The sequence below is a fragment of the Erinaceus europaeus genome, chromosome 5 (assembly GCF_950295315.1).
Source record: "Erinaceus europaeus chromosome 5, mEriEur2.1, whole genome shotgun sequence".
Classification (NCBI taxonomy): Eukaryota; Metazoa; Chordata; class Mammalia; order Eulipotyphla; family Erinaceidae; genus Erinaceus; species Erinaceus europaeus.
The window spans coordinates 85,806,911-85,833,117 of record NC_080166.1 but is presented as its reverse complement, the minus strand read 5'-3'; the positions used below and the strand labels follow the sequence as shown (position 1 = coordinate 85,833,117).

Below are 26,207 nucleotides of genomic sequence, written 5' to 3'. Positions count from 1 at the left end.
TTAATGCACTGTATATCTGTTGTCTAAAAAATTCAGTCCACATTTGTTGTATACCACAAGGTTTTTTAAATATTTTATTTATGTACTTATTTATTGGATAGAAACAGAGACATCAAGAGGAAAAGAGGACATGCAGTGGGAGAAAGACACTTGCAGCACTGCTTCATTGCTTGTGAGGTGGGGGCTGGGGACATCACCCAGGTCCTGGTGCATTGTAATGTGTGCAGCCAACCAAGTGTACTTCCAACCAACCCCCCCACAAGATTTTTATATCCACTAAATGTTTGATTGTTAACTCTCAACAGTGTGTAAAACAAACAAAAAAAAATGTCTGTTGATAGTATTAGAGGAGAGCTTCCAAATTCTCCACCCTTGCCTTGTCATCACACTTGTAAATACAATTGTATTTACAGTCTTAATATGTAGTATAGTGGGTTAGTCCATCATCAACTTTGCAGAGAGCATTATGCTATTGGAATGTATGGAAGAATTTTGTTTGTGTGTGTGTTTTCTTTCGATGAAGAGGAAATTTTCCGAGTACAGGTGGGGCATCAACATGTGAAATTAGACTCATCCTTAACTACAAATGCAGATCCTGAGTACTGGTAGCAGACACTGAGTATTGGCTGTATAGATGATTAACAGTGAAAAGTCAGGAATATGACAAAGATCACAGATGGCACACTGCTAAGGAACAGCCCTAGATCTGTTATAACAACATGTGTTCTGTGCTGGGTCACGTGCATCACAATACACACATATATTATGGCAACTGAGTTGTTAAGGCACGGTTAACATACCAGAATACTAGATTTTATCTTTTCATTTAAATATGTTTTTCCTTTATTAGGAATTTAGTACCAGCTCTGGCTTGAATAACCAGTAGTATGGGGACAAGATAAATAATTGCATAGTATAAAATTTCCAGAATTAGAATTACATATAAGTATTTGGTACATGTATTCTGGTATCTTCTGAATTTAACCTTTTAATTTGCTCATTTTCACTTAACACTGTAACTAGAAATGCTTTTATTTTTTTACCCATTTAATATCATGTTCCTTTGTATGTACATATAGTTACTTGAAGAAAAATAAAATTTTGTAGACTTACAAAGCCTCTTATTACCTTGGAATCCTATGCAATGACTACCATACAATTAGTAAAACAGCCAGACTACAAATGTTTATCCACTTCCATTCTTTACTGATGGAGAGAGAAAGCATTATGGCTTAAAAACAAAGCAAAGGGTTTTAAACACACACATGCCTCTGGTGTTTTCCAAATTCACTTCTCTTTCAGTGATGGCATAAAAACAATATTCATGGTGACAAACACTTCGGGTCCTGATGGAGTGGGGCTACAGAGTGCTCTGGTTTACTTCACTTACCCCACTGGGAGCGTAGACCAAAATTCTTTTTTGGATACAGAAGATGGGAGTTCTGGCTTCTGTGATTGCTTCTCCATTGGACATGGGCATTGACAGCTCGATTCGTACCCCCAGCCTGTTTCTATCTTTCCCTAGTGGGCAAGGGCTCTGGGGAGGTGAAATTCTAGGAACTATTGGTGAGATCATCTACCCAGAGAGGTCAGGGTGTAATCATTGCAGCATCTGCAATTTGGTGGCTGAAATGCAGAAAGATAGAAAGCAGGAAAAAATGTTCAATAAACAGGAACCATAAAGTAGTAATAGAGCAGGTGAAAGTTCAGACCTTAGGGTGGAAGGAAGCTAGGAAGTCTATTTTTAGATAGGTTCCTAGAAGCTTATACCTTAGCAATTTTTGCTTGTGGTTGATAGTTAATATGGAGGTGAACTAAAAATATTGTCCTAAAAGATGGTGTCAGAGATGAGAATGGAACTAGGAAGCAGGATTAGGGCAGAGAGTTACCTGCAAACTTGAAGAAAACAGTTAAATGCAATTAACTTCTCACCACATTAATTTAACCGAGGGCCCATATCCATTCATATTTAGCACCAGAGTCTGTTCAGCCTCTTAGTCCCTGTCAGACTGAGTTCACAGTTCATGGTCAGAGCTGAGAACATTCTAGGCTGTGCTCATTTCAGAGCCAGTCTTCCTCAAATGATAGAGTAGGATAACCTAGCCTCCCATTGGAGAATGGGGCAGTCCCTACCATTGTCAGGGTCCTGAGGAAGCCCACAAGAGGGCTTATGATGCCATTCCCAATGGATGTGATCAATGATGGTAAACAAAGGGATCTATTAGAAGTATACACCCATACTATCTGTGGGGGAATCTAAGGATGGTCTGTCTAGGACTCCAGGTGATTGGGTGACGTGATAGTGGCCAAAAGGTCCATCCTTAAGTGAGCCAGTCTCTTGCCCTTATCCAGCTTTTTTTTTTTTTTTAAAGATTTTATTTATTTTTGAGAAAGATAGGAGAGAGAAAGAACCAGACATCACTCTGGCACATCTGCTGCCGGGGATCGAACTCAGGACCTCATGCTTGAGAGTCCAAAGCCCAAAGCTTTATCACTACACCACCTCCCAGACCACTTTATCCAGCTTTTATAGTCCTTTCTTTCCTTGATGAGCTTAGACTTTCTCCCTGTTTTTAAAATAGTTTGTCATTTGTTGTATCCAAACTATTATTGGGTTTAGGGAATCTGGCCTCAAGTTAGGGTGGAAATAAACCTAAAATTTTAGTGGCGTCTAAATTAGCCTCAAGTTTTTTTGCATTTACTTGTTTGATTCTTTTTTTTAAGCAGTCTTTTAAAAAATATTTATTTATACCCTTTTGTTGCTCTTGTTGTTTTATTGCTGTAGTTATTGTTGTTGTTATTGATGTCATCATTGTTGGATAGGACAGAGAAAAATGGAGAGAGATGAGGCAGACAGGGGGACAGAAAGACAGACACCTGCAGACTTGCTTCACCACCTGTGAAGCGACTCCCCTGCAGATGGGGAGCAGAGGGGTTCGAACCAGGATCATTATGCTGGTCCTTGTGCTTTGCACCACATGTGCTTAACCCGCTGCACTACCACCAGACTCCCTTGTTTAGTGATTCTAATTACAGTTGTTCTATGATTGTGTATTTAAATAAGGACTTTGAAAATACTTTGGAGGTAGTTGTTATTTCTAGAGAATATTCATGTAATATTTATATTATACATAATATAATATATTATATTATGTAATATGTAATATTTCTAGAGAAAGTACCTATTTGATTTTTTTGTTTAGAACAAGTTTAGCAAGACTGGCAGATCTAATTGTTTTTCTACCTTTCAAAGAGCATAAAACAAACTCAAAGATTGTGAACCAAGTACAGAGACACTTCCATTGTGAATTAAGGTCAAGACTCATTTAAGTGGATGACTTTTAGACGTAGTTGAATATCAGTGTGAAGGGCCATTGAGATAGAAGAGTTCTTTCTTTTCTTTTCTTTTTTTTTCTTCCTGATTTCTCAACAGAAAAAAAAAAGTCATTTTCTTGTCTGAAAATGAGTTAACTTCACAGATACTCCAAAGCTTATGTAGTAATATTTAAAAGCATCTTTTCTCCTTACCTTAAAGTAAGTAAAGGTAAACCATTATATATTATTAGTCTAAGGGAGTAAGTGTACTTCTTACAGGCAACAAGGGAGGCAGCAAAGTGGATAAAATCTTGGACCCCACCAATGTGTCCTGGAGCCCCACCTTCCCAGAGCCCTGCCCCACTAGGGAAAGACAGAGACAGGCTGGGAGTATGGATCAACCTGCCAGCACCCATGCTCAGCGGAGAAGCAATTACAGAAGCCAGACCTTTCCACCTTCTGTACCCCACAATGATTCTAGGATAACTATCCAGAGGGATAAACAATAGGGAAGCTATCAAGGGAGGGAATTGAATATGGAGCTCTGAGGTTGGATACTGGTGGAAATATACCCCTCTTATCCTATAGTCTTGTTAATAGTTCCATTTTATAAATGAAAATTTTTTTTTTTATATTTATTTTATTTTATTTATTTATTCCCTTTTGTTGCCCTTGTTGTTTTATTGTTGTAGTTATTATTGTTGTTGTCGTTGTTGGATAGGACAGAGAGAAACGGAGAGAGGAGGGGAAGACAGAGAGGGGGAGAGAAAGATAGACACCTGCAGACCTGCTTCACCGCCTGTGAAGCGACTCCCCTGCAGGTGGGGAGCCGGGGTTTGAACCGGGATCCTTATGCCGGTCCTTGTGCTTTGCGCCACCTGCGCTTAACCCGCTGCGCTACAGCCCGACTCCCTATAAATGAAAATTTAAAAAATTTTTTGGAGTTTCAATTTTGAGGTCCAGAGTTTGAACTCTGGCATTGCATGTGTCAGAGTGATGCACCCTCTTTCTCAAGAATAATAAAATAAATTTTTAAAAAACTGCTTATTAAGCCTCTACAATGTTTAGACATCTTCAGCACAACTAAAAGACCTTGCTAGATGTTCCTAAATGCCTAGCATCTTTAACTGTTTGTTGGAACACATAGAAAATACTCTATATCTCAACTCTACATGCACCCAGACAATATTCTTAGGCGACCTCCATGTTAACTATCAAGCTCAAGCAAAAATTACTAAAGTCATGGACCCCCTAGGTAGTATTCCATGAGTAGTATTCCCTGATATATCCCATAACCTTTTTTCATCTTTTATTTGTGGTTATAAGATTATAAAATTACAATGTAGAGTTCCACACCACTCCCACCACCAAAGTTCTGTATCTCTACCTTCCCACCTCCCAAAGAGAACCACCAGAGTTCTCACAAGTCTTAGGAACAGGTTGCTTGCTTCTGTTCCCTCTCCCTCTCCCTCTCCCCCTCCCCTCCCCCTCCCCCTCCCCTCCCCCTCTCCCCTCTCTTCTCCCCTTCCCCTCTCCCCTCCCCCTCTCCCCTCCCCTCCCCCTCTCCCCTCCCCCTCTCCCCTCCCCCTCTCCCTTCCCCCTCGAGGGTATTAGATCTCTAGATTCCATGTCTGAGTGAAACCATTATATTTATTGGGTTAATGATTTCTAATACAGTTGTTGCTACATAGATATAATTTCTCATTTCACCATGATGGGTGTCTATAAAACCCTGCCCCCACCCAGGTCCTTTTCTACCAGCATGTGCCAGGACCTCAAAGGCACCCCTCAGCCCCCCCTCCTCTTCCTTCCCCGGAGGATTTTACTCAATACATCAAACCCAGTCCTAGTTTTACTTTGTGTTTCCCCTCTATGTTCTTGTTTCTTAAGTTCTGCCTATGAGTAACATCCTCCCATATTCATCCTTCTCTTTCTAGCTTATCTATATCTCCCTCACCATTAACTTTTCTATTTGGGGAGCTGGCCTCAGTTTTTCGCTAATGAGTACAGCAATGTACCTCAGAAGGTTTTATTAGGCTAAATATGTTTAGAGCACTTGCTGTCTAGCATATAGCAGGCTTTAAGTCTGGGACAGCACTATGAGGAATAATTATATTGTCCTAATTTTTTATTCCTTTTTCACCTCCTTTTCTCTCTTCTGTTGTTTTGTTTTGTTTGTGTCTTTGTGACCAGTGTTGTCACTGGGACTCTGTGCATACCCAATTCATTTGCTTTCAACAAACTCTTATTGTATTTATTCACTTTTTTAAGGTAGAGGGTGAGACAGAGAAGAAGAGAAATACCACGTCACCATTCCACCACCAGTGAAGCTTCCCCAAGTAGATGCTCCCATGTGTTAACTGGGGAACTTGATCTCAGGTCCTCACACACAGTGAAGTGTCCACTCTGTCATGTGAGCTGCCTTCTTGCTTTCCCATTTTTCTGATACTTAAACTCATTCTGCTGCAAGGAAGGGTTGAAAAGATTAAGAAAGTGCTGTACTACTTCAAGCCAATTTTTTCAACTATGTGTGTGTGGAGGGGGTGGGGGGGTGAGTCAGTTGGAAAGAGACAAAGACACCAGACAGTAAGTTGAAGGCTGCATCTCCCACCTGTGGAGGCTGATCTCCCACCTGTGTCAGTTGCATGACGAAGTAAGTGTCGTAGCCAGGTATGTCTTGATGATTCAAAACTACATGCTCTTCTGTGAATTAAAAACTGAGAAGTCAGGGGCTGGGAGGTAGTGCAGCGGGTTAAGTGCACATGGCACAAAGTACAAAGACCAGCCATAAGGATCCCACCCGGTTTGAGCCCCCAGCTCCCCACTTGCAGGGGGCTCGCTTCACAAGTGGTGAAGCAGGTCTGCAGGTGTCTATCTTTCTCTCCCCCTCTATGTCTTCCCTCCTCCCTCGATTTCTCTCTGTACTATCTAAAAACAACAGCTACAACACCAATAACAATAACAACAACAAGGGCAACAAAATGGGAAAAATGGCCTCCAAGAGCAGTGGATTTGTAATGCAGGTACTGTGTCTCCGCAGTATCCCTGGAGGCAAAAACAGAAAAACACGCAAACAAAAAAACTGGGCATTCATAACTTAATTCTTCAGAAACAGACACCCATTAGTCAAATATATATGTCTTTGAAGTACACAGTCCTTTTCATCACCAGCTTCTTGCCTGGAGGATAGAACTCAACCTCCCATCTTTTCCCATATGGGAGATCAAAAGACAAGAGAAGCATCAAAGTTTGATAGTTAGGTCTACATAAGAATCACACTATGTGGGCAGCTACTGAGGTCTTGGCTCTTTATTCATGTTAAGAAAATGATTCTTTGGGCATGGCAAGTAATAAAAGGCCACATAGAAAATAGAACTTTCTAGCAGGGTGATGTGTAGTAATACTTTGAAACTAATTCTTCCTCAAATGAAGTTACCAGTAGGATGGATATAAAAGAATACTGTATCAAAACAAATCATATGAACATGAATTTTACTGGTATGTTCTGGTATATAATTAGCTTGCTATTTACTGAGTTATCTTGCTTTTCACCTGTAACTCTCTGCCATTTATTAGTGTTTTATGTGTGTGTGTGTGTGTGTGTGTGTGTGTGTGTGTGTGTGTATACTTGAGTGAAATCTTTGTGTATTTTAAGATGCTTTCTTACAGTTTCTGGCCAGTAAGTACCCAATAATATCAAGCCACGAAGACCCCTACTGAATTCTAAAAGAACAGGAAGTCTTTGAAGATGATCGTAAGATAACATTATTCTTGGCCTTATGAAGAAGAGCCCATGAATATCAACTCTGAGACATAATAATTACGTTCCCCCCTTTGGGGGGCTTTGGTTTTGTTTAATCTCCTTGTTTAGTGAAATGTTAGAATATTAAGGAAATAAGTTTTCATTTTTGGAAACGTTTTATGAATTCTTTGCTTCCTTTTGTTTCTGTCTCCTTGTGGTACTTCTGGACATCTTGACATTAATCTTGTGTAGTTGGATGGATGATCAACCTCAATCCTTCTTTCTCTACTTGACAGCATGGGGTAACCTTGGAAATGTCCTCAAGAGTCAGAGCAAAATGTCTGAAGCTGAAAGTGCTTATCGAAATGCTTTATACTACCGCAGCAACATGGCTGACATGCTTTATAACCTGTAAGTATACTATGCTTTGGGAGGTGGGGGGAGGAAGTGGGCTTTTCTTTGAAACCTGTGGTGAGATGAACTATTGATTTAACTGCTGAAAATGGACACAGAGCTGTTTTTCAGAAATAGTCTTTCTGTTAGTTATGTCTCTCAGAGGAGTAGGTGGGTGATGCTTGTGACTTCCTGGTTTGGGGATGCATCATCAATATGTGTATGTAGGACAGATAAATATTTTTTAGTATGGTGACATTTATGACATTATGACATTATGGTGACTTGAATTTTATTTTTTTAAATAATTTTTTGGGGGAGGTTCATGGATCATAGTTTAGTTCTCGACACATGGATACAATTTCTTACCTCTTCATGATAGCTGTCTGCAGAACACTCATCTTTTAGTTTTGGAGATTAAAAAAAATTTTTTTAGTGACTTAATAATGATAACAAGATTGTAAGATAACAGGGGCACAATTCCATACAATTCCCACCACCAGAATTCTGTATTCCATCCCCTCCTTTGGAAGTTTCCTATTCTTTATCCATCTGGTAGTGTGGACCAAAATTCTTTTTGGGGAGCAGAAGGTGGGAGGTCTGGATTCTGTAATTGCTTCTCTGCTGAACATGGGCATTGGCAGGTCAATCCATACCCACATCCTGTTTCTATCTTTCCCTAGTGGAGTAGGGTTCTGGACAAGTGAGGTTCCAGGACACACTGGTGAGGTCATCTGCCCAGGGAAGTCAGAATAGCATCATGGTAGTGTCTGCAACTTGCTGGATGAAAGATGATAAGATATAGAGCAGGACAAACTGTTTAATAAACAGGACCCCAAAGGTAGGAATAAAGCAAATGAAACTAGGTGTCTACATGTTAGAAGAATCTAGGAGTCTATTTTAGGTATGTTCCTAAGGGCCCATGACTTTAGTAATTTTTGCTTGAGCCTGATAGCTAACATGCAGGTGAACTAGAAGTATTGTCTAGGGAGATTATGTCAGAATTGAGAATAGGACTAGAAAGCTAGATTAGGGCAGAGAGTACTTCCCAAATATGAGGAAAGTATATAAATACCATTAACCCCCATCGATCTGACTTAAGGCCCATATGTATTTATATTTATCACAGGAGCCTATGTAACCTCTGCATCTCTGTCAGTCTGAGCTTGCAGTCCCTAGTCATAGCTAGGAACATTCTAGGTTGTACTCATTTCAGGACCAGTCTTCCTCAAGTGGTGCTCAATAGGCTGACCCAGCCAACTTTTTAGTTTCTTTAAAGTTTGTTCTAGTAATACTTAGCTGGGTTCATAAAATAAGCCTGTATATGATATTTTTAATAATTCTATATAATTGCTATATTGTTTTTGATGACAATAGATTTTGTCATTGATTAAAGAATTTCTTTTGCTATAAACCTTGGGGGTTATAAAATAATTTACACATCTTCAAAGGTACTAGGAGTTAGTTTGAGGTAATGGAATAACTTAGAGTCTCTGTCTATACTGAGTTAGAAAATTCCTAGGAAAAAATTTTGCAGTGTGGTTTGGATGGAAAACTCTAGTGACTACAGTGAGATATGAATGAACAAGTGTAAATAAAGCCCAAACATTCCTTTTGTTGTTTTGTACTCTGGCATATGTAATAGAAACTTAATCTAAGTTTGATTAAACACACAAAAGAATGTATGGTCTCTCATCCTAGGAAATTTCAGGGCTCCATTGGCTAGAGACAAAGATCCAGGAGCTTGGTTACATTTCAGGTGCTAGTCTCCATCTCTGCAGGGCTGGTTTTCTGGGGGCTAACAGCACTCTCTTTCTAGCCATGGGAAAAATGATTTCAAGACTTTAATCAGTGCATCCTGACCCTTGTGAATCTCAAGATTGAGATCCATTGTTGTATCTCTCTTAGTGCTAGAAGAAGGTCTGTGACTGACCCTTCTGGGGCCATGTGTCCTCTCTTAAGGGAAACACTACATGAGTGGTCTGGCAGAAGGTGTATGATACCTTTGTTAGAGGGGCCTGAGGAATTTGGGTGGAATGGAGGACAGTGCCATTAGACAATCATGAGGGCAAAGGACATGATCACTGCTTATATTTAGTGTGTGTTATGAATATTGACAAGTATCAATCTTATTTGCTAACTTAACTTGACACGCACGCACACACACACACATATACACGCATAAATGTAGTATGTATATACATACACATGTGTACCCTCTAGGAACAACTAAAACATTTATATTGGATAAATAAGAAAGCAGATTATTTAAAAGAGAGATAGAGAAGGCAGAGAGAGGGCGAGAGAGATATCACTGAAGCTTTTTAAAATTTTATTTATTCCCTTTTGTTGCCCTCGTTTTATTGTTATAGTTATTCTTGTCGTCATTGTTGGATAGGACAGAGAGAAATGAAGAGAGGAGGGGAAGACAGAGGGGGAGAGAAAGGTAGACACCTGCAAACCTGCTTCACTGCTTGTGAAAGGACTCCCCTGCAGGTGGGTAGCCGGGGTTCAAACTGGGATCCTTACACCAGTACTTGTGCTTTGCGCCACCTGCACTTAACCCTCTGCACTACCGCCTGACTCCCATCACTGAAGCTTTTATCAGTGTAGACTCAAACCTGGTTGGTGGACATTGGGCAAAGCAGTGCACTACCCAAGTGAGCTATTTTGCCAGCTCAATCTAAAGATTTAAAAATAAAAGTAGAATAAAAAAATCTAGGTCATGAAGTGGAAGTAGAGAAAATGAGCTCAATGTCCCTTCCTTTCTGTGCATTCAGTTTACCTTTCTCCTCCTAGACTTTGACTGTGGGTTCTGAACTGTGGCCACTGGTCTGGATTGGGTCAGCATACATGTTTAGTTTCTGTTTCACCTTCTCTTTATAGCCTGAACTATCCTCAGATGGAACACACTCCCTCCTATTTACATGATCCTTTTTTTCTGGCCTCCAAATCCACTGCTCCTGGAGTCTATTTTCCCCATTTTGTTGCCCTTGTTGTTGTGATAGCTGTTGTTGGATAGGACAGAGAGAAATTGAGAGAGGAAGGGAAGGCAGAGAAAGGGAGAGAAAGACAGACATCTTCAGACTCGCTTCACTGCTTCGCTTGTGAAGTGACTCCCCTGCAGGTTGGGAGCCAGGGCTCCAACTGGGATCCTTAATGCTGCTCCTTGCACTTTGCTTCATGTGCACTTAACCTGCTGTGCTACCACCTGACCCCCTGCATTATCCTTGATCATCACTGTGCTGTATGTACCACAGTGCACCACACAATCAACCTCTTCCTTAAACTAGTTGAGTTTTCTAGGGTGAGGTGTGGTATCCTGTGGTGGTGTTTCATCAAAGGAATTTGGACACAAGTAGCATATGACTTACATCAGACTAATGGACTGATGTAAACCAAGTTACTTAACTTTGTAAGAAAGTAAGTACACTACCCTGGCCAAATGGGAGAAAAATGAAAACAAATGAGGGGGCTGGGCAGTGGTGCACCAAGTTAAGCGCACATAGTAGGAGGCACAAGGACCTGTGCCAGGATCCTGGTTTGAACCCCTGGCTCCCCACCTGCAGAAGGTTCACTTTACAAGCAGTGAAGCAGGTCTGCAGGTGTCTACCTTTCTCTCCCCCTCTCTGTCTTTCCCCTCCTCTCTCAGTTTCTCCCTATCCTATCCAACAACAACGATAGCAGCATCAGTAATAACAACAACAACAATGGGGAAAAAATGACCACTAGGAGCAGTGGATTTGTAGCGCAGGCACCAAGCCCCAGCCATAACTCTGGAAGCAAAAAAAAAAAAAAAAAAAAAAAGGTGAATTTTCCTCTTTTTCTTTTTTTTTGAATGATTATATCTAAATTCTCCTGCAATGACTTTCCCCCATACTTTCTTCCTCTCAACCATGCTGTTCCCTAATTATTGATGAATAGTATTTTTGCTTCATGAAAAAGACTCTCTTCAGCTTGCTATATTTGCAAATGGTTCACTTTTTTACATCTGAAAGTTGTATTGTCATAGGAAGAACCTCTTGCCTTGCATATGGGATGCCAGATTTCCTCTGGTATCTTCCTCCCACAGTTTTTTTTTTTTTTTTTGGGGGGGGGATATGCTGAATACCCAGTGCATTTTTATTGAGCTTATCCTCTTTATAAACACTTGATAGCTTGATTGCTTAAGTACTTAGACAGTTGTTATGTAACCAAGACAGAAACTGTGATTAACTCCTATTTCCAATGGCAAAGGGAATGGGGTGGAGTGCACGGGTGTGAGTGTGAGTGTGTGTGTGTGTGTGTGTGTGTGTGTGTGTGTGTGTGTGTGTGTCTCGGTCTTTTGTTTTCTTGTTACTTTTTTTTATTACCACTAATTTTTTGACAAAATTGCTGGTGCTAATTTCTGCATGATGAATCCACTGCTTAATCTACCATTTAATTTTTAAGTAAATTTTTAAAGTTTAAAATTTTATTTATTTTTAGCAGAAGAGAGAAAAATACAGAGAGAGAAAGAGCATAACACTGTTCAGCTCTGGCTTATGGTGGTGCTGGGAATTGAATTCATCATGCTATCTCCTCAGCCTTTGCCAGGTTTGTTCTAATACACCCTTTACACCATCCCCTCCTTGGGCCAGGTTTTGGGTCTCACCTTCACCTCACCAGGTACCGGGTGCTGCCAGGTGAGAGTCTTGTGGCCATAGGGCTTAGCCAGTCAGAACAGGATCTGAAATATGACCCATCATGATGACAGCAGTTAAGTAAATGAAAGAAAAGCTCTTTGACCCTAAATGGAAGGAGGTCCTGCTTTGATGGCGGGTGAGGTGTGTTGGCATGAATTTGGGGAGATGTGGAACAAAATCCTTTGGAACAAAATTTCTAGCATTAAAAAAAAAACAGTTCCATGTCTCCTGTTGAGAAAGGAAAAAGCTTATTCTTTACTGACAAGAAATTGTGCTAATTACAAAAATCTACTTTACATGTAATTAAACGCTGCCTAGTCTTCCTTCTCCAAGGATACATATGTAAACAATGAAAGCATTTGGATAAACCTCACCAGACTGTAATGAACAAACCCTTGCTGGAGCAGCACTTATTAGAAACATCAGTTGTTTGTTTGTTTGTTTTCCTAATTGTAGGAAATAGGATGTGTCATAAATGCCACTTATAGTTCCAGAATATTATTATTAATATGGCAGATTATTAAAGCTAAACTTAACTTTTAACTCAGGTAGAGCTGCTTAAATTCTAGAAGAAATGAGGGCCATCTTTGGATATAATGGCTCATGTGGTTATATTTCAACCTAAGAGAATTGTTCCATCATTTTCTTAAATATTTATTTAATTTATTTATTATTGAACAGAGCCATAAATTGAGAAAGGAGGGGGAGATAGAGAGAGGGGAAAGAGACAGAGCGACACCTGTAGCCCTGCTTCACCACTCGTGAAGCTCTCCCCCTGCAGGTGGGGACCAGGGGCTTGAACCTGGGGTCCTTGTGTACTGTAATGTGTGCACTTAGCCAGGTGCACCACCACCTGGCCCCCAATGATTTTTTAGTGAAATATTAGTAACATAATATAATAAGTTATACTCACTACTATATGTTTGTGTAGTGTGTAAATACGTCCTCAGAAGCAAATGATTTTCCCCATGTATTTACATATGTGTAGGGATTAATAAAACAAATGTTCTCATGTGCGATTTAGACTAGTTGACAAAAAAATTGGGGATATTTATATGCTATTTCTGTTACATAATCTTCATATATATGTATATATATATATATATATAGTAATTGCTCATTGTTCTCTCTCAACTCCTGTGAAAATGATTTACTTCACACAAGCTTAGGAATAGATTCACACTGATAACATTTTTGTAGCAGTAACAGATGTTAATCACATTTTCTGTCATCTTTGTGTCAGGATGTTTCATAACCAAAACCTGAAACTAATGAACCTATTTATTAGTTTGACTTCATTACTTATAGATATTAATGATGTTCAAAAGCTGCAGGGGATGAGGAGCTTCTGTAAGACCATCTACTTTTAGTCAATAATCTCAATTTGAACATGTTCAGTGTTCACAATAAGCACATTGTGGACTGTTAAAAAAAAAAACTAAAAACTCATTTTTAGTAGGAATGTAATCTACAGACATACACAATATGTAAATTTAAAATAGCAGTTGCTAAAGTGATTTGTACAGTCCTTCTTTAGACAGAGAATTATTCTGTGATTAAATTATTCCCATCATAACTTACTATGTGTGTGATTGGTTTTTCCTTTTTCTGTCGTGCTACACCCTTGCACATATGTAATTTCACTATTCCTAGCTAGTCTTTTTTATTCTTTGCTTTTTTTTCATCTTTTCCTCCTCTCTTCCTTTTTTATCCCTAGATAAAAAGAGACAGTGGGGGAGTCAGTCGGGTGGTAGCGCAGTGGGTTATTGCACGTGGTGCAAAGCACAAGGACCGGTATAAGGATCCTGGTTCGAGCCCCTGGCTCCCCACTTGCAGGGGAGTCACTTCACAGCCAGTGAAGCAGGTCTGTAGGTGTCTGTCTTCGTCTCCTCCTCTCTATCCTCCCCTCCTCTCTCCATTTCTCTCTGTCATATCCAACAAGGACATCAACAACAATAACTACAACAATAAAATAACAAGGGCAACAAAAGGGAATAAATAAATAAATAAATAAATAGTTTTTAAAAAAGAGAGAGAGAGAATGGGTCAGTTTAATTTACTCAATAGGATAGTGCGCTGCTCCGCCCCCCCATCACACTGTAGGAAGCTTCAGTGCTGTGGCTTCTTTCCCTCTCTCTGCCTCTCCACTTAGCTCTTTATACTTCCTATGTGGTGATGGGGGTTTAAACCTAGGCTGTATATATGAGGCAGGGCCTATATCCTACCCAGTGATCTATCTTGCAACCTGCTTGAATTAATTTCTGTGTGCCAGCCACTTTTCTTGGTTTCTTACATATCCTATCTTAGTTTGCTTTCAAGTGAATCGTGAACAGTGAGGAAACTGAAACCCTGAGGCAATTAATGTAATACTACACTAGGTATTGGTGGGGCCAACATATGAATTTAGGATATTCTGGCTCCCTGGCCACACAGAAGTATTTTTTTCTTCTCAAACAGAAGTAAATCATGTGTATAGTAAAAGTCTTACTATGTGATTTTCAAGACCATAGACAAGGAAATAATTCAAATAAAGTGCCTATAATTAAATTGGATAGGGACTGTAGTTTATTGAATTTTTGCCATATTTCTGCCATTTTTGACAGTGCCAAAAGAGATGATCTTTGGGCTTACACAACTTGCCTTCAAGAAGGAAGTTCTGGAAAAAAGATGCTTTTTAACTGTCTTATCCCCTTAACTGTGAAATCTTTTTGATATCATATCAATACATGCTTCTAAATAATGGTCATAAAATGTAGAATTTAAAAGCAGTAGGAACTTCTACTGTTAGTAACACTAAATTCGGTATTCTTACTACGCAGCTTCTTATTCATGTCATCAATTTCTTAAACTTGATTAAAATCCAATGTCTCACAAGAGTCACTTTTTAAAAGGCCAAGTTTATCAGATATGTAATTGTGCCAGTTTTTATTTTTATTTATTTTTATTTCTTTTTCCTCCAGGGTTATTGCTGGGCTCGGTGCCTGCACCATGAATCCACCGCTCCTGGAGGCCATTTTTCCCCCTTCTTGTTGCCCTAGTTGTTGCAGCCTCGTTGCGGTTATCATTGCCATTGTTGACATTGTTTTGTTGTTGGATAGGACAGAGAGAAATGGAGAGAGGAGAGGAAGACAGAGAGAGAGGGGAGAGAAAGATAGACACCTGCAGACCTGCTTCACCGCCCGTGAAGCGACTTCCCTGCAGGCGGGGAGCCGGGGGCTCGAACCGGGATCCTTACGCCGATCCCTGCGCTTTGCGCCACGTGCGCTTAACCCACTGCGCCCCCCCCCCCCCCCCCCCCGACTCCCAGTTTTTATTTTTAAATATAATAAATTCTCAGGGACAGAGCAGATGGATCATTGCTCAGTGATATATACTGTCAGATTTTATGAATACATGGTTGACTTTCAGCCTTTTAACTGTTCCACTCATGCCACTAGAAATGCAATTAATTTCCAGATGGAAGAATTTTCAAGTCAATGTTCCTTCACTGTTGTTATAGATATGTCTTAGTCCATCTTTGCCAAATGATATTTTAACAGGTAGTTCGATAGAACATTGAATATTTCATTAGCCTTTAGCTTTCAAAGTAGAGATAGTAAATTTAATGTGCTTAATCAATTCTAGATGTCTTATATAGCAGAGAGAGAATTGTTTCTGGGAATAATGGAGGATTTTTCTTTTTTCCTTTGTAATTCAGCAATCATTTTTGCTCTGCTTTAAGAATCTAGAGAATTATTCTGAAAAGTGAAGAAAAAGACCAACACAATAAACAATATATTAAGGTAGATGTAAATGTTTGTGATGAAGAATCTGTAAAAACAATGGCAATTAATGAATAAATTAGCTTTCTTTTAAAAAAGTATGAGTGTTTCAAGCCCTCAGCTCCCCCCCTTCAGGAGCGTCACTACACAGGTGGTGAAGCAGGTCTGCAGGTGTCTACCTTTCTTTCCCTCTCTGTCTTCCCCTCCTCTTTCCATTTCTCTGTGTCCTATCTAACAACAACGACATCAGTAACAACAACAGTAACTACAACAACAATGAGAATAGAACAAGGGCAAGAAAACAGAAAATAAATAAATATAATTTTTTTTTTAAGTATAAGAGTTTATGGTAGGTCTGGGTGGTGGCACACCTGGTTGAGTGCACAACTTACAATGCACAAGGACCCAGGTTCAAGGACCCTGGTCCCCACCTACAGGAGGAAAGCTTCACAAGTGGTAAAGCAGTGTTGCAGATGTCTCTCTGTCTCTCTCACTCTCTATTTCCCCCTTACTCTCAATTTCTGGCTGTGTCTATCCAATAAATAAATGAAAAGATAATGTTTTAAATTAAAAAAAATTTTGGCAAAGGTAGTTAATATAGAATGTAATATATATATATATGTGTGTGTATATATTATATATAGAGAGAGATAGAGAGATTGATGGGGAGGTTGTGTAGTGGTTATAAAGCATTGGACTCTCAAGCATGAATTCCTAAGTTCAATTCCTAGCTTTGCATGTAACAGAGTGGTACACTGGTATTGTGTCAATCTGTCCTCTCTCTCTCTCTTTCATTAGTAAGTGATAAAAATAAAAGTAATGTATGAAAGTCTTAGTGATGTGGATGCTTCTCTAGAATGATACAAATTATCCTCATTGGGCCAAGAAGAGGTAGGCACTCCTGAATCACAAACCTTGGCAAAAAAACAAAAACTGGAAAAAACGTATTAGATCATTTTCCCTGCATGAAACAAAGTGAGGGTATTGTCATGAGTTCTTTCAAATTTTCAGTTATGTGATGACACTTGCTTCACCGCTCACATATTCTCACATATTTTGTGAAGCTAGATAATAAAGGCAGACAAATGTCTATATTGAATGCCAAAATCCAAAAGAAGCACCAGGAGGGCATGCGGTAGAGAAACTTTCTCCTCAAAAACAAAAGAAAATAAGAAAGAGCAAAATAACAGAATCACAGCAGACCAGTTAGACATGAGTATGAATGTAAACATGTCTCAGAATGGCTATAGTAGATGCAGGGGAATATTGAAGATTAAAACTCCACCATCAGGGGGATTCTGTCTATCTTTCCATTCCTGTTTAGTTTTGTGAGGTAATAACAGTTTCAATTAACTGGCCTCTATCACCCCCAGGGGTAGAAATGTTCTAGTTTGTTGATTTTATAAGTGAATGATGAAGTCCATGGCAGAACACAAGTCTTGTTTTTTTTATCTAAGTGGTAAGATTAGTAGTGAGTATGAGGTGACTACACTCTTTGAATTGTGGAAGTGCATTTTAGAAAATATTTTATTTATTTGTTTATTTTAATGAAAAAGATACAGAGAGAAAGAGACAGAGACCAGAACACTACTCAGCTCTGGTTCGTGGTAGTGCTGGGTATTGATCCTGTGACCTCAGAGCTTCAAGCATAAAAGTCTTGCATAACCATTATGCCATCTCCACAGCTTTGTGTAAATGTATTTTGACTGTCACCACTAAACAGTTCCAGGTTACACAGGATCTTTTCCAGTCAGATACCAAGCATTGATTGCACTTGCCATGTCAGAAACACAGGCTCACGTTGGGGCTGCTGTGCATTTGTTTCTGAGGCTGCCATCACAGAGTGCCACAAGTGAGGCCCTTCAAGATTACAGGAGTACTTTGCATCACAATTCTTGGAGCTAATGGTTCAAAGTCAAGGTTTTTCCAGGGCCTTGCTTCCTCTGTATCCTGTGGGGGAGTCCCTTCATGTCTCTTGCCTGTAATCTGCTGATGGTTTTTAGAGGGAAATTTCTTGACATGTAGCTGCAAAGCTCTATTGTCTGCCTTCATCAACACCTGGATTTATCCCTGTGCACCTCCATCTTCATATTTTACAGGATGCCAGTCATACTGGACTAGAAACTACCCAGGTTAGCAAGTTACACTTGCAGTCACCCTACTTCCAAGCAAGCCTATATTCTGAACTACTGGGTAGGAGCAGGCCTCCAGCATAACTTCTTTAGGAGTTACAAGATTCAGCCCATAACATTGACAATTGGGAGCTTCTATTTAAGAGAGAGAGAGAGAGCCAGTGGTTGCTCATAGAAAAAAGACTGAATAAAATACTCCTCAATATTAGCTTAACTCTTGCACTGAATTCCAAAGAGTTTATTAATCTCAAGGTATTAAGAACAGTGTGTGTGTGTGTGTGTGTGTGTGTGTGTGTGCGCGCGCGCACGCGCGGCACACCTGTGTGTATGTGTCTGAGATCTTGGGCATAGATAATTTAACCATCCCTGGACTAGTTTTTTTTTTTTTTTTTTTTTTGCTTTGTTTTTTGTTTGGGTTTTGTTTTGTTTTTTTGCCTCCAGGGTTATTGCTGGGGCTCAGTGCCTGATCTACGAATCCACTGCTCCTGTTGGCCATTTTTCCCATTTTGTTGCCCTTGTGTTGTCCTTATTATTGTTGTTATCATTGCTGTTGCTGTTGTTGGATAGGACAGAGAGAAATGGAGAGAGGAGGGGAGGCAGAGGGGGAGAGAAAGACCTGCAGACCTGCTTCACCACCAGCGATTTACTGGTTAATTCAGGACCAGGTTTTGAGAAGATTTGAGAGGTTAATGCAACTACCTGACATGAAACTGACATACACTCTGAACCCCAACAAAAACAAAGCATAAGAAGTCCATAAGAGGGCAGGGATACAGTATAAATGCTGATGGAAAAGGCTTTCATGACTGAGACTCTGAGGTCCAAGCACCACCATAAAACGAAGCTGAGCAGTGTTCCGGTCTCTTTCTCTCTCTCTCTCTCCCTCCCTCCCTCCCTCTCTCTCATTAAATGATAAAAAATAAAATATTAAAGGTGCCAGGTGTTGGTTGAGTCCACATGTTACCATGTGCAAAGACCTGGGTTCAAGTTCCCAGTCCCCACCTGTAGCAGGGAAACTTCATGAGTGGTAAAGCAGTGCTGTGTATATCTCTCTCTTTCTCTATCTGCCCCTTCTATCTCAGTTTTCATCTCCCTCCAGTAAATGAATACATTGAATAAAAATACTCAAAATAAATTTATTTATTCCAAAATAAATAAATAAAATATTTTTTTAAATAAGTCCATGAGAATAATATAGGGCTACTGGAAAGGATTGGCTAAATGATTAGAGTTCAGGACAGGGTTTCCTTCCAAGTTCATGGCTGTGTTGTATGCATGTGTATAAGATATATGTGTAGGTTCCCCTTCTGTGTTTCATTGTCTGTTAGGACAGAGAGTGAAACATAAAGAGTGTAACAGTGCTCATTCTTTTCACTTTAAGGCATAATCAGTTGACACCCTATTTGGATTTCTAGTGGAATTTCCCAAGACTGTGATTAAGACCACAATCAAAATGAAGTTCCTAGAAGTAGTCAAGAGGCATTTGAAAAGAAACAGCAAACATGCCTGATAAAAGACTAAATCTAGTGGATGTGATAATAAAAGAAGCAGCTTGCTCTTGACATAGGTTGCAAATATACCAAAATTAAATCTCCAACAAAGTCCCCGTATTTACATGTAAGGTCAGAGTAGGTGAAAACTTAGAATTCAATAAATTATGATGGCGATATAAGCTTTCATCTGGAAAAAATATATATGTACTCAACATAAAGCACAAAAAATGATATATCCAGGATAGATGAAGGATGGAAATACCAGTAAAAACTGAAAGTCATCATATCTTTTAAATAGGCAGTAATTTCCTGAATATTAAGTCTGCAAATTGTTCTTCATAAGCACAAAATGCAAAGAGCATCTATGGAAATAACTGGAATTTTTAGTATACAGAAATACAAGTTGTGTATAATCAAAAAGTATCATAAGTAAATTGGAAATGCAAGCCAATTGGGATAATCTGTTTCCAAAGGAAAATTTTTACATGAACATTGAGGGGTGCGTGTTATTGTAAAGACTACAATTACAATTCAGTAAGAAAAACTAAGAAAAACTGTATTCAGTAGAAAACTAGTCCAAAAATATGAAGGATGAAACTACAGGAAAATAGTTCATAAAAGCCATTTCTCAACTTTGTAATGCTAGAATGAGGAATTAAACAACACACTCTTGAAAGCATTCCCACTAGACATTTAGTAACTAATGCCCAATTAATTATCTAACATAAATTAATCTAACAGCCAAATAAAGAAGTCCTATAAATTATGAAATATCTGTGTTCACACACACATAATAGCTAAGAAATCAGTGGTGATATGTGCAAGTGGGAAATACTTTACAAGTGTCTGCGTGACTATAAGGAAAAGAATATGTCTGCTGTCTGTGAGAAAACAAAAGCATACAGACTAGAGAAGACAAAAGAGATGTAAATAATAAGTCTGAAATGATAAGAACATATTCTGCTTTACTCCATATTCGTCTGTCCTGTCTAAATATACCACGAGACTATATTTTTATATCAAATGTATAGTTAAGAAAATTGCCAGCACACCAAAACAAAGGACTCTTAGGAAAGGTAGGGGTCTGAAGGAGGGTCTTTAGGGTCCTCTTGCATGACTATGGAAAAGGACATAAGTTTGGTGAAAATGTTCTGTAGATACTATGGGGAGATGAGAAACTGTACTCATGCATCAACAAGTGTACTGTAAACCATTAACCCCCCCAATAAACCGATTTTAAAATCACCCTATTAAAGCAGCCTGAATTGGCATAAGAAGCATTAGAATCTGTTCTTGCCATATGAACAGATAGATACCTGAACACTGCCCCTCTCCCTTTCCAGGAATGAGCCAAGTTTCAGATGAGTGGTCTACCTATCTATGACCTGGTGGCACCAAGTCACTGCACTTTATCTCAACAGCATCACTTCTTGTCACTCCTGCTTGATATCCATTCCTGAATGATCTATTGGCTGGGTTAGTCTACCTAACTGGGATCGATGAGCCTCTGATTAATAAACAAATGTACATAATAATGAATGAAAATGGATCAACAGGGCCAGGCAGTGGTGTACCTGGTTGAGTGTACATGTGAGCATGTGCACAGACCTGGGTTCAAGCCACTGTTGCCCATCTGCAGGGGGAATGTTTTAAGAGTGGTGGAGCAATGCTGCTGATCTCTCTCCCTCTCTCTCCCCCTCTTCCCTCCCCTCCCCCTCCCCTCCCACTCTCCCTCCCTCTCCCTCCTTCCCCTTCCCAATTTCTCTCTCTATCCAAAATAATAAATAAATATAAAGAAGAAATTTAAAATATTTTTAAATGAAAGAAAATGAATCAGTAAAGTTCAAGTTTATTGGAAAACCATCTTCTGAACTTGTTATTATACATGATTAAACCCTACTTCCCCTGAACCTCTTCCTGGCCATGCCATGTCATGTTCACTTGTTGAGCCTTCACACTGATTTATTCTAAGACACTTTCCTACTGTACGTGCGTATATAAATGAAATGTTACTACTGTTAAGAATATGCGTGGTAACATACGGCCATGGACACTATCATTATTATATCCATGCTGATGTGAAAAGAGGGTGCTTGGGTAGATCATGGGGTATCAGAGTTGGAGTTGTCTTTTTTTCCCTCCAAACCTAGGAAACATTTACTTTATCACAAACACAATGACAATAATCGCTTTTTAATAACTAATTGGTGAGATGATGAAATAGTAGATATGCCGCTTAAATAGACAACCAGCAAAAAGATATTTCAAGAAAATAAATTCTGATGTTTACACTCGTTGATTAGAAGAAATATTGCTGTATATAAGCCTATTCTGGTCCCATATTATATATGGGATGATATTTCATAGTTCTTAAAGTATTAATAGCCCTTTATAATCTACTTGACAACTAAATGACTATACGATTGATTTTTCATCAAAGCACATTATTTAAATTTGTGTTTCAGCAATTTCCAATTCTAATTTTTAGACTCACTGTGATATTATCTGTCTCTATTAAGACAAGTTGACCAGCTAAGGATATAAGTCTGCCTATATAGGACATATTTATGAACAAAACCAGGGCAAATGAACCATGCTTTGTGGTTAATCAATCATCCATCTATGTACCTGTGCATGTAAATTCCTGAAAACATGTTAGCATTAAATTAACCAGTCTGAATTTGGGCCATGATATACTATATTCATGAAATTTAGCCAAATCTAATTTTCTTGCTACATAATGGCCTGAATGTCTACATCCTGGCCAAGAGGAAGTCAGAAATGTTTTATGGAGAATTTACAGTTGTAATAATCCAGGTCAGTTTAAAAGAAACAGAAAATAAAGAATTTTCTATGAAAAGGCTTTATTGTACTGTTGTGTGATTATTTGTTCAAATCATAAGTAATCTGTAACATGAGTCATATGTAGCACTCAGTAATATTCAGTAATTTTCAAAAGGTGTTGTGAGTGAAAAATCAGATCTGTTTAGGGTCCTGGTTTTTGCTGTGTAAGTTTCAGCTAACTGCTAAGATCCCATCTCCTGGGCAACTGGAATATCCCTGTATCACGTGAGGACACTCTGAGGTAAGTGGGGTAGTCTAGAGTTTTAGTTATTCACTATGTAAGTTGAAACAGTTTAGAAATAATATATATCTTATGCATCTGTGTATAACATATATAAGAGTAAATGAAAGACAAATTATTAGTTGAATCTGAGGTCACAGTAATATTGAAGGGTCTTGATACAAGGGAATCTTAACTGTGATGAAAGAAGGGAGAGTGAAGTGTTTGATGTCACTATTATGTATTTATTTTTGCTACCAGGGTTATTTCTGGGGTCTAGTGCCAGCCTGTACAGTGACTCTGGCATTTCTCTTAGCAGCCATGTTTTTCATCTTTCTTCCTTTCTTCCTTACACTCTTCTTTCTTTCCTCCCCTTTGTTTTTTAAATAGAGTACAGAGCGAGACAGAGACAAAGACAGAAAGAGAGAAAAGGAGAGGAAGAGGGAGAGAGATAAGGGAGAAAAAACACCTGCAGCATTGCTCATGAGACTTCCCCACTGCAGATGGGGACCAGGGATTTGAACCCTGTTCTTTCTGCATGGTAATATGTGAATTCTACTGGGAGAACAACTTCTTGTGTCCTGCTGATGGATAAGAGAGTAGGAAAAGAAGAAAATGGTCAAATGATCTATAGAGAAGTTAACTATCTCAATGTGGCATTTATGTCCCCAAAAATAGAAAATAGTGGCATCAATCATGAGCATAAAAACTTAGAAGTAATTTTCATTTCTCCAGACTGTACTAGAAAATAAATAAATAAATAAATAAATAAATAAATAAATATTGAAAGGGTGGGGAAGATAGCATCTTAGTTATGCAAAAAGACTTTCTTATTTCAGGGTCCAATGTCCCAGGTTTAATTTTCAGCACTATCATAAACCAGAGCTGAGTAGTGATCTAGTTAAAAGAAAAATTAATACATTTTCTATACGAAGCTTCACATTACCCCTGAAAATGATATTATCCTGTGGCATGCTTGGTTGGACACAATGACCGCGGAAAACCCATAGGATGCTGGGTATATGTTATTTATGTCATTGCTTTAGCACTTAATGAAGTTCTTGGCAGCTTCATGGAACCCAAATAATGCTTCTGAATGGAATTGAATTTAACCACTGATTATTTCACACATTTCTTTTGGAGCAAAGGAAACTACACATTGCAATATTGCTGAGTATGATTACCAGCTGCCACTGTGAAAACACTGTCTTCCCTACCCCCACCCTAAATAAAATCAGGGAAATCAGAATCCTTTTAGAAACTGGAGCCATGTAAGATTTAAAAAAAAAAAAAAGACTGAATCTTTCCTATTAGTCTGTTCCACTACAAGTTCATCATTGCAAATGTGGTTTTAGAATAGCTCTGCATGGGCCTGCTTTACGTGGAAAGTTAGTCATTCAAGATCGACTTGGTTGAGTGAGTCAGACTATTTTCCATTTTGGGAAAATGATGAAAGGCATTTCTCTGAAATCTCATTAAAATGATTAATGCCACAGGCTATTGCATCCAAGGCACTACAGGTAAATTTTAGGATGTGTGTTAGAAAATCCCATAAAAGGGGATTGGGCGGTAGCGCCGCAGGTTAAGTGCAGGGGCACAAAGCACAGGGACCCACTTAAGGATCCCAGTTCGAGCCCCCGGCTCCCCACCTGCAGGGGAGTCGCTTCACAGGTGGTGAAGCAGGTCTGCAGGTGTCTGTCTTTCTCTCCCACTCTCTGTCTTCCCCTCCTCTCTCCATTTCTCTCTGTCCTGTCCAGCAACAAATGACATCAACAATAATAATAATAATAACCACAACAAGGCTACAACAACAAGGGCAACAAAAGGGGGAAAACAAAAAAAGGCCTCCAGGAGCAATGAATTCATGGTGCAGGCACTGAGCCCCAGCAATAACCCTGGAGACAAAAAACAAAAAGAAAGAAAGAAAGACCCATAAATGAGGTTTATAAGGTCCATAATCACAGCTGACATCGTTTTTTTTGTTTAAGTTTAAAAGTGACTGAAAGTTGTCCAAATAGCCAGGAGCATTTTTGTTGTTGTTGTTCCTAAAACTATGCTCATGTGGAAAGTTCAGGCTGATAAGCAAAATAATTTTAAGTAGATTAATTTCAGTTTTCTCAGGAGGAGGTTTTACGTAGTGGAAAGAAAATTTTTTTCTCTGCTCCTGCAGAAAAATGAACAGATGTAAATTCGTTATTTGTGTAATTCCAATCAGTCTGCTGCAGATTTCCAATTATGGTGGCTTACGAATTATTTCCTAGACACACCAGGAAATAAAGTAATATTGTCTTTCATTTAGTTTGTTTTTTCTCTTATACAATACCTGTCTTGGATTTTATCTGTATGATGGAGAAGTTGGTTAAAATACAACTGAGATGTGAGGACATCTGGATATTAGGATGATAATGTTTTTAAGAATTAATATCATGATACTTGCTGCTTATCTTTCCTTTCGGTTAGTTTTATAAATAACATCTCACATTATTTCTATGGCTACATTATGTCTCACATTACTCATGTGTTGCAGTTCTTTCCTTGAAAGGATCACAGTATGCTGCTCATGGTATGAGCGCAGTCAATTCTGTTGAATAATGTTTCTGTGTGCTACCTAGGCTTTAGGTATATGGATTTTCCTTAATGCCTTGTGTTTGAAAGGTATACTGTGGATTTTGTGTTTAGAGTTGATTTATTTATTGACTTTGAGAGAGAGGCAGACGGAGCAGAGCAATTGGCCTAAGATACTTAGAAAACCAGCCTGGGGGCCAGGCAGTGGCACACCTGGTTAAGCACACACATTATAGTGAGCAAAGACCCAGGTGCAAGCCCCTGGTCCCCACCTGCAGGGGTAAAGCTTCATAAGTGGTGAAGCAGGGCTGCAGCTGTCTCTCTATCTCTTTCCCTCCCCCCTACTCAGTTTCTTTCTATCCAATAATAAAAGTATTAAAATAAAATCCAACAGGTTTAGGGAATTAAATATTTTTTAAAAAGAAAAAGAAAAACAACCTGGGGCCTCACACATATAAGCCTTGCACCCTACCCATTGAGCCACTTCCCCAGCTGCTCATGGATAATTCTATTGATTAATTCTATTGATTAATTACTTAAACTTGATTTTTTTTCAATCTTTATTCGATAGAGACAGCCAGAAATCGAGAGGAAGGAGGTGATAGAGAAGGGAGAGAAACAGGGAGACACCTGTAACACTGCTTCACCACTCGCAAAGCTTTCCTTTGAAGGTAGGGGCCAGGGGCTCGAACCCGGGTCCTTGCACACTGCAACATGTGCCCTCTATCAGGTGCACCACCACCTGGCTCCCCTATTGATTTTTAATTGCCACCAGGTGTATCTCTGAGAATGGTGCCTGTTCAATAAATCCACTGCTCCCAGTGGACTGCCTCCTCTTCCTCCTTCTCCTCCTCCTCCTCCCCTCCCTCCTCCCCTCCTTCTCCGCCTTTATTCCCCCCCTCTCTACCTCTTCTTCCTTCTCCTTTTATAGAGATAGAAATCAAAAGGAGGGGCCAGGCGGTAGTGCAGCAGGTTAAGTGCACATGGCACCAAGCGCAAAGACAGGTTTAAAGATTCCAGTTAGAGCCCCTGGCTCCCCACCTGCAGGGGGATAGCTTCACAAGCGGTGAAGCAGATT

At 39.3% G+C, this 26,207-nt stretch overlaps 1 protein-coding gene across 3 annotated transcripts in view; it reads left to right on the top strand.

The window, feature by feature from the left end:
* TMTC2 (transmembrane O-mannosyltransferase targeting cadherins 2) overlaps window positions 1-26,207 on the top strand; it is a 538,840-nt gene that overhangs the window by 315,587 nt on the left and 197,046 nt on the right. For all 3 annotated transcript variants that reach the window (XM_060191458.1, XM_060191459.1, XM_060191460.1), the window contains one exon: window positions 7,354-7,468. In XM_060191458.1, the coding sequence (XP_060047441.1) occupies window positions 7,354-7,468 (115 nt within the window). The remainder of the gene's footprint in view (window positions 1-7,353; window positions 7,469-26,207) is intronic.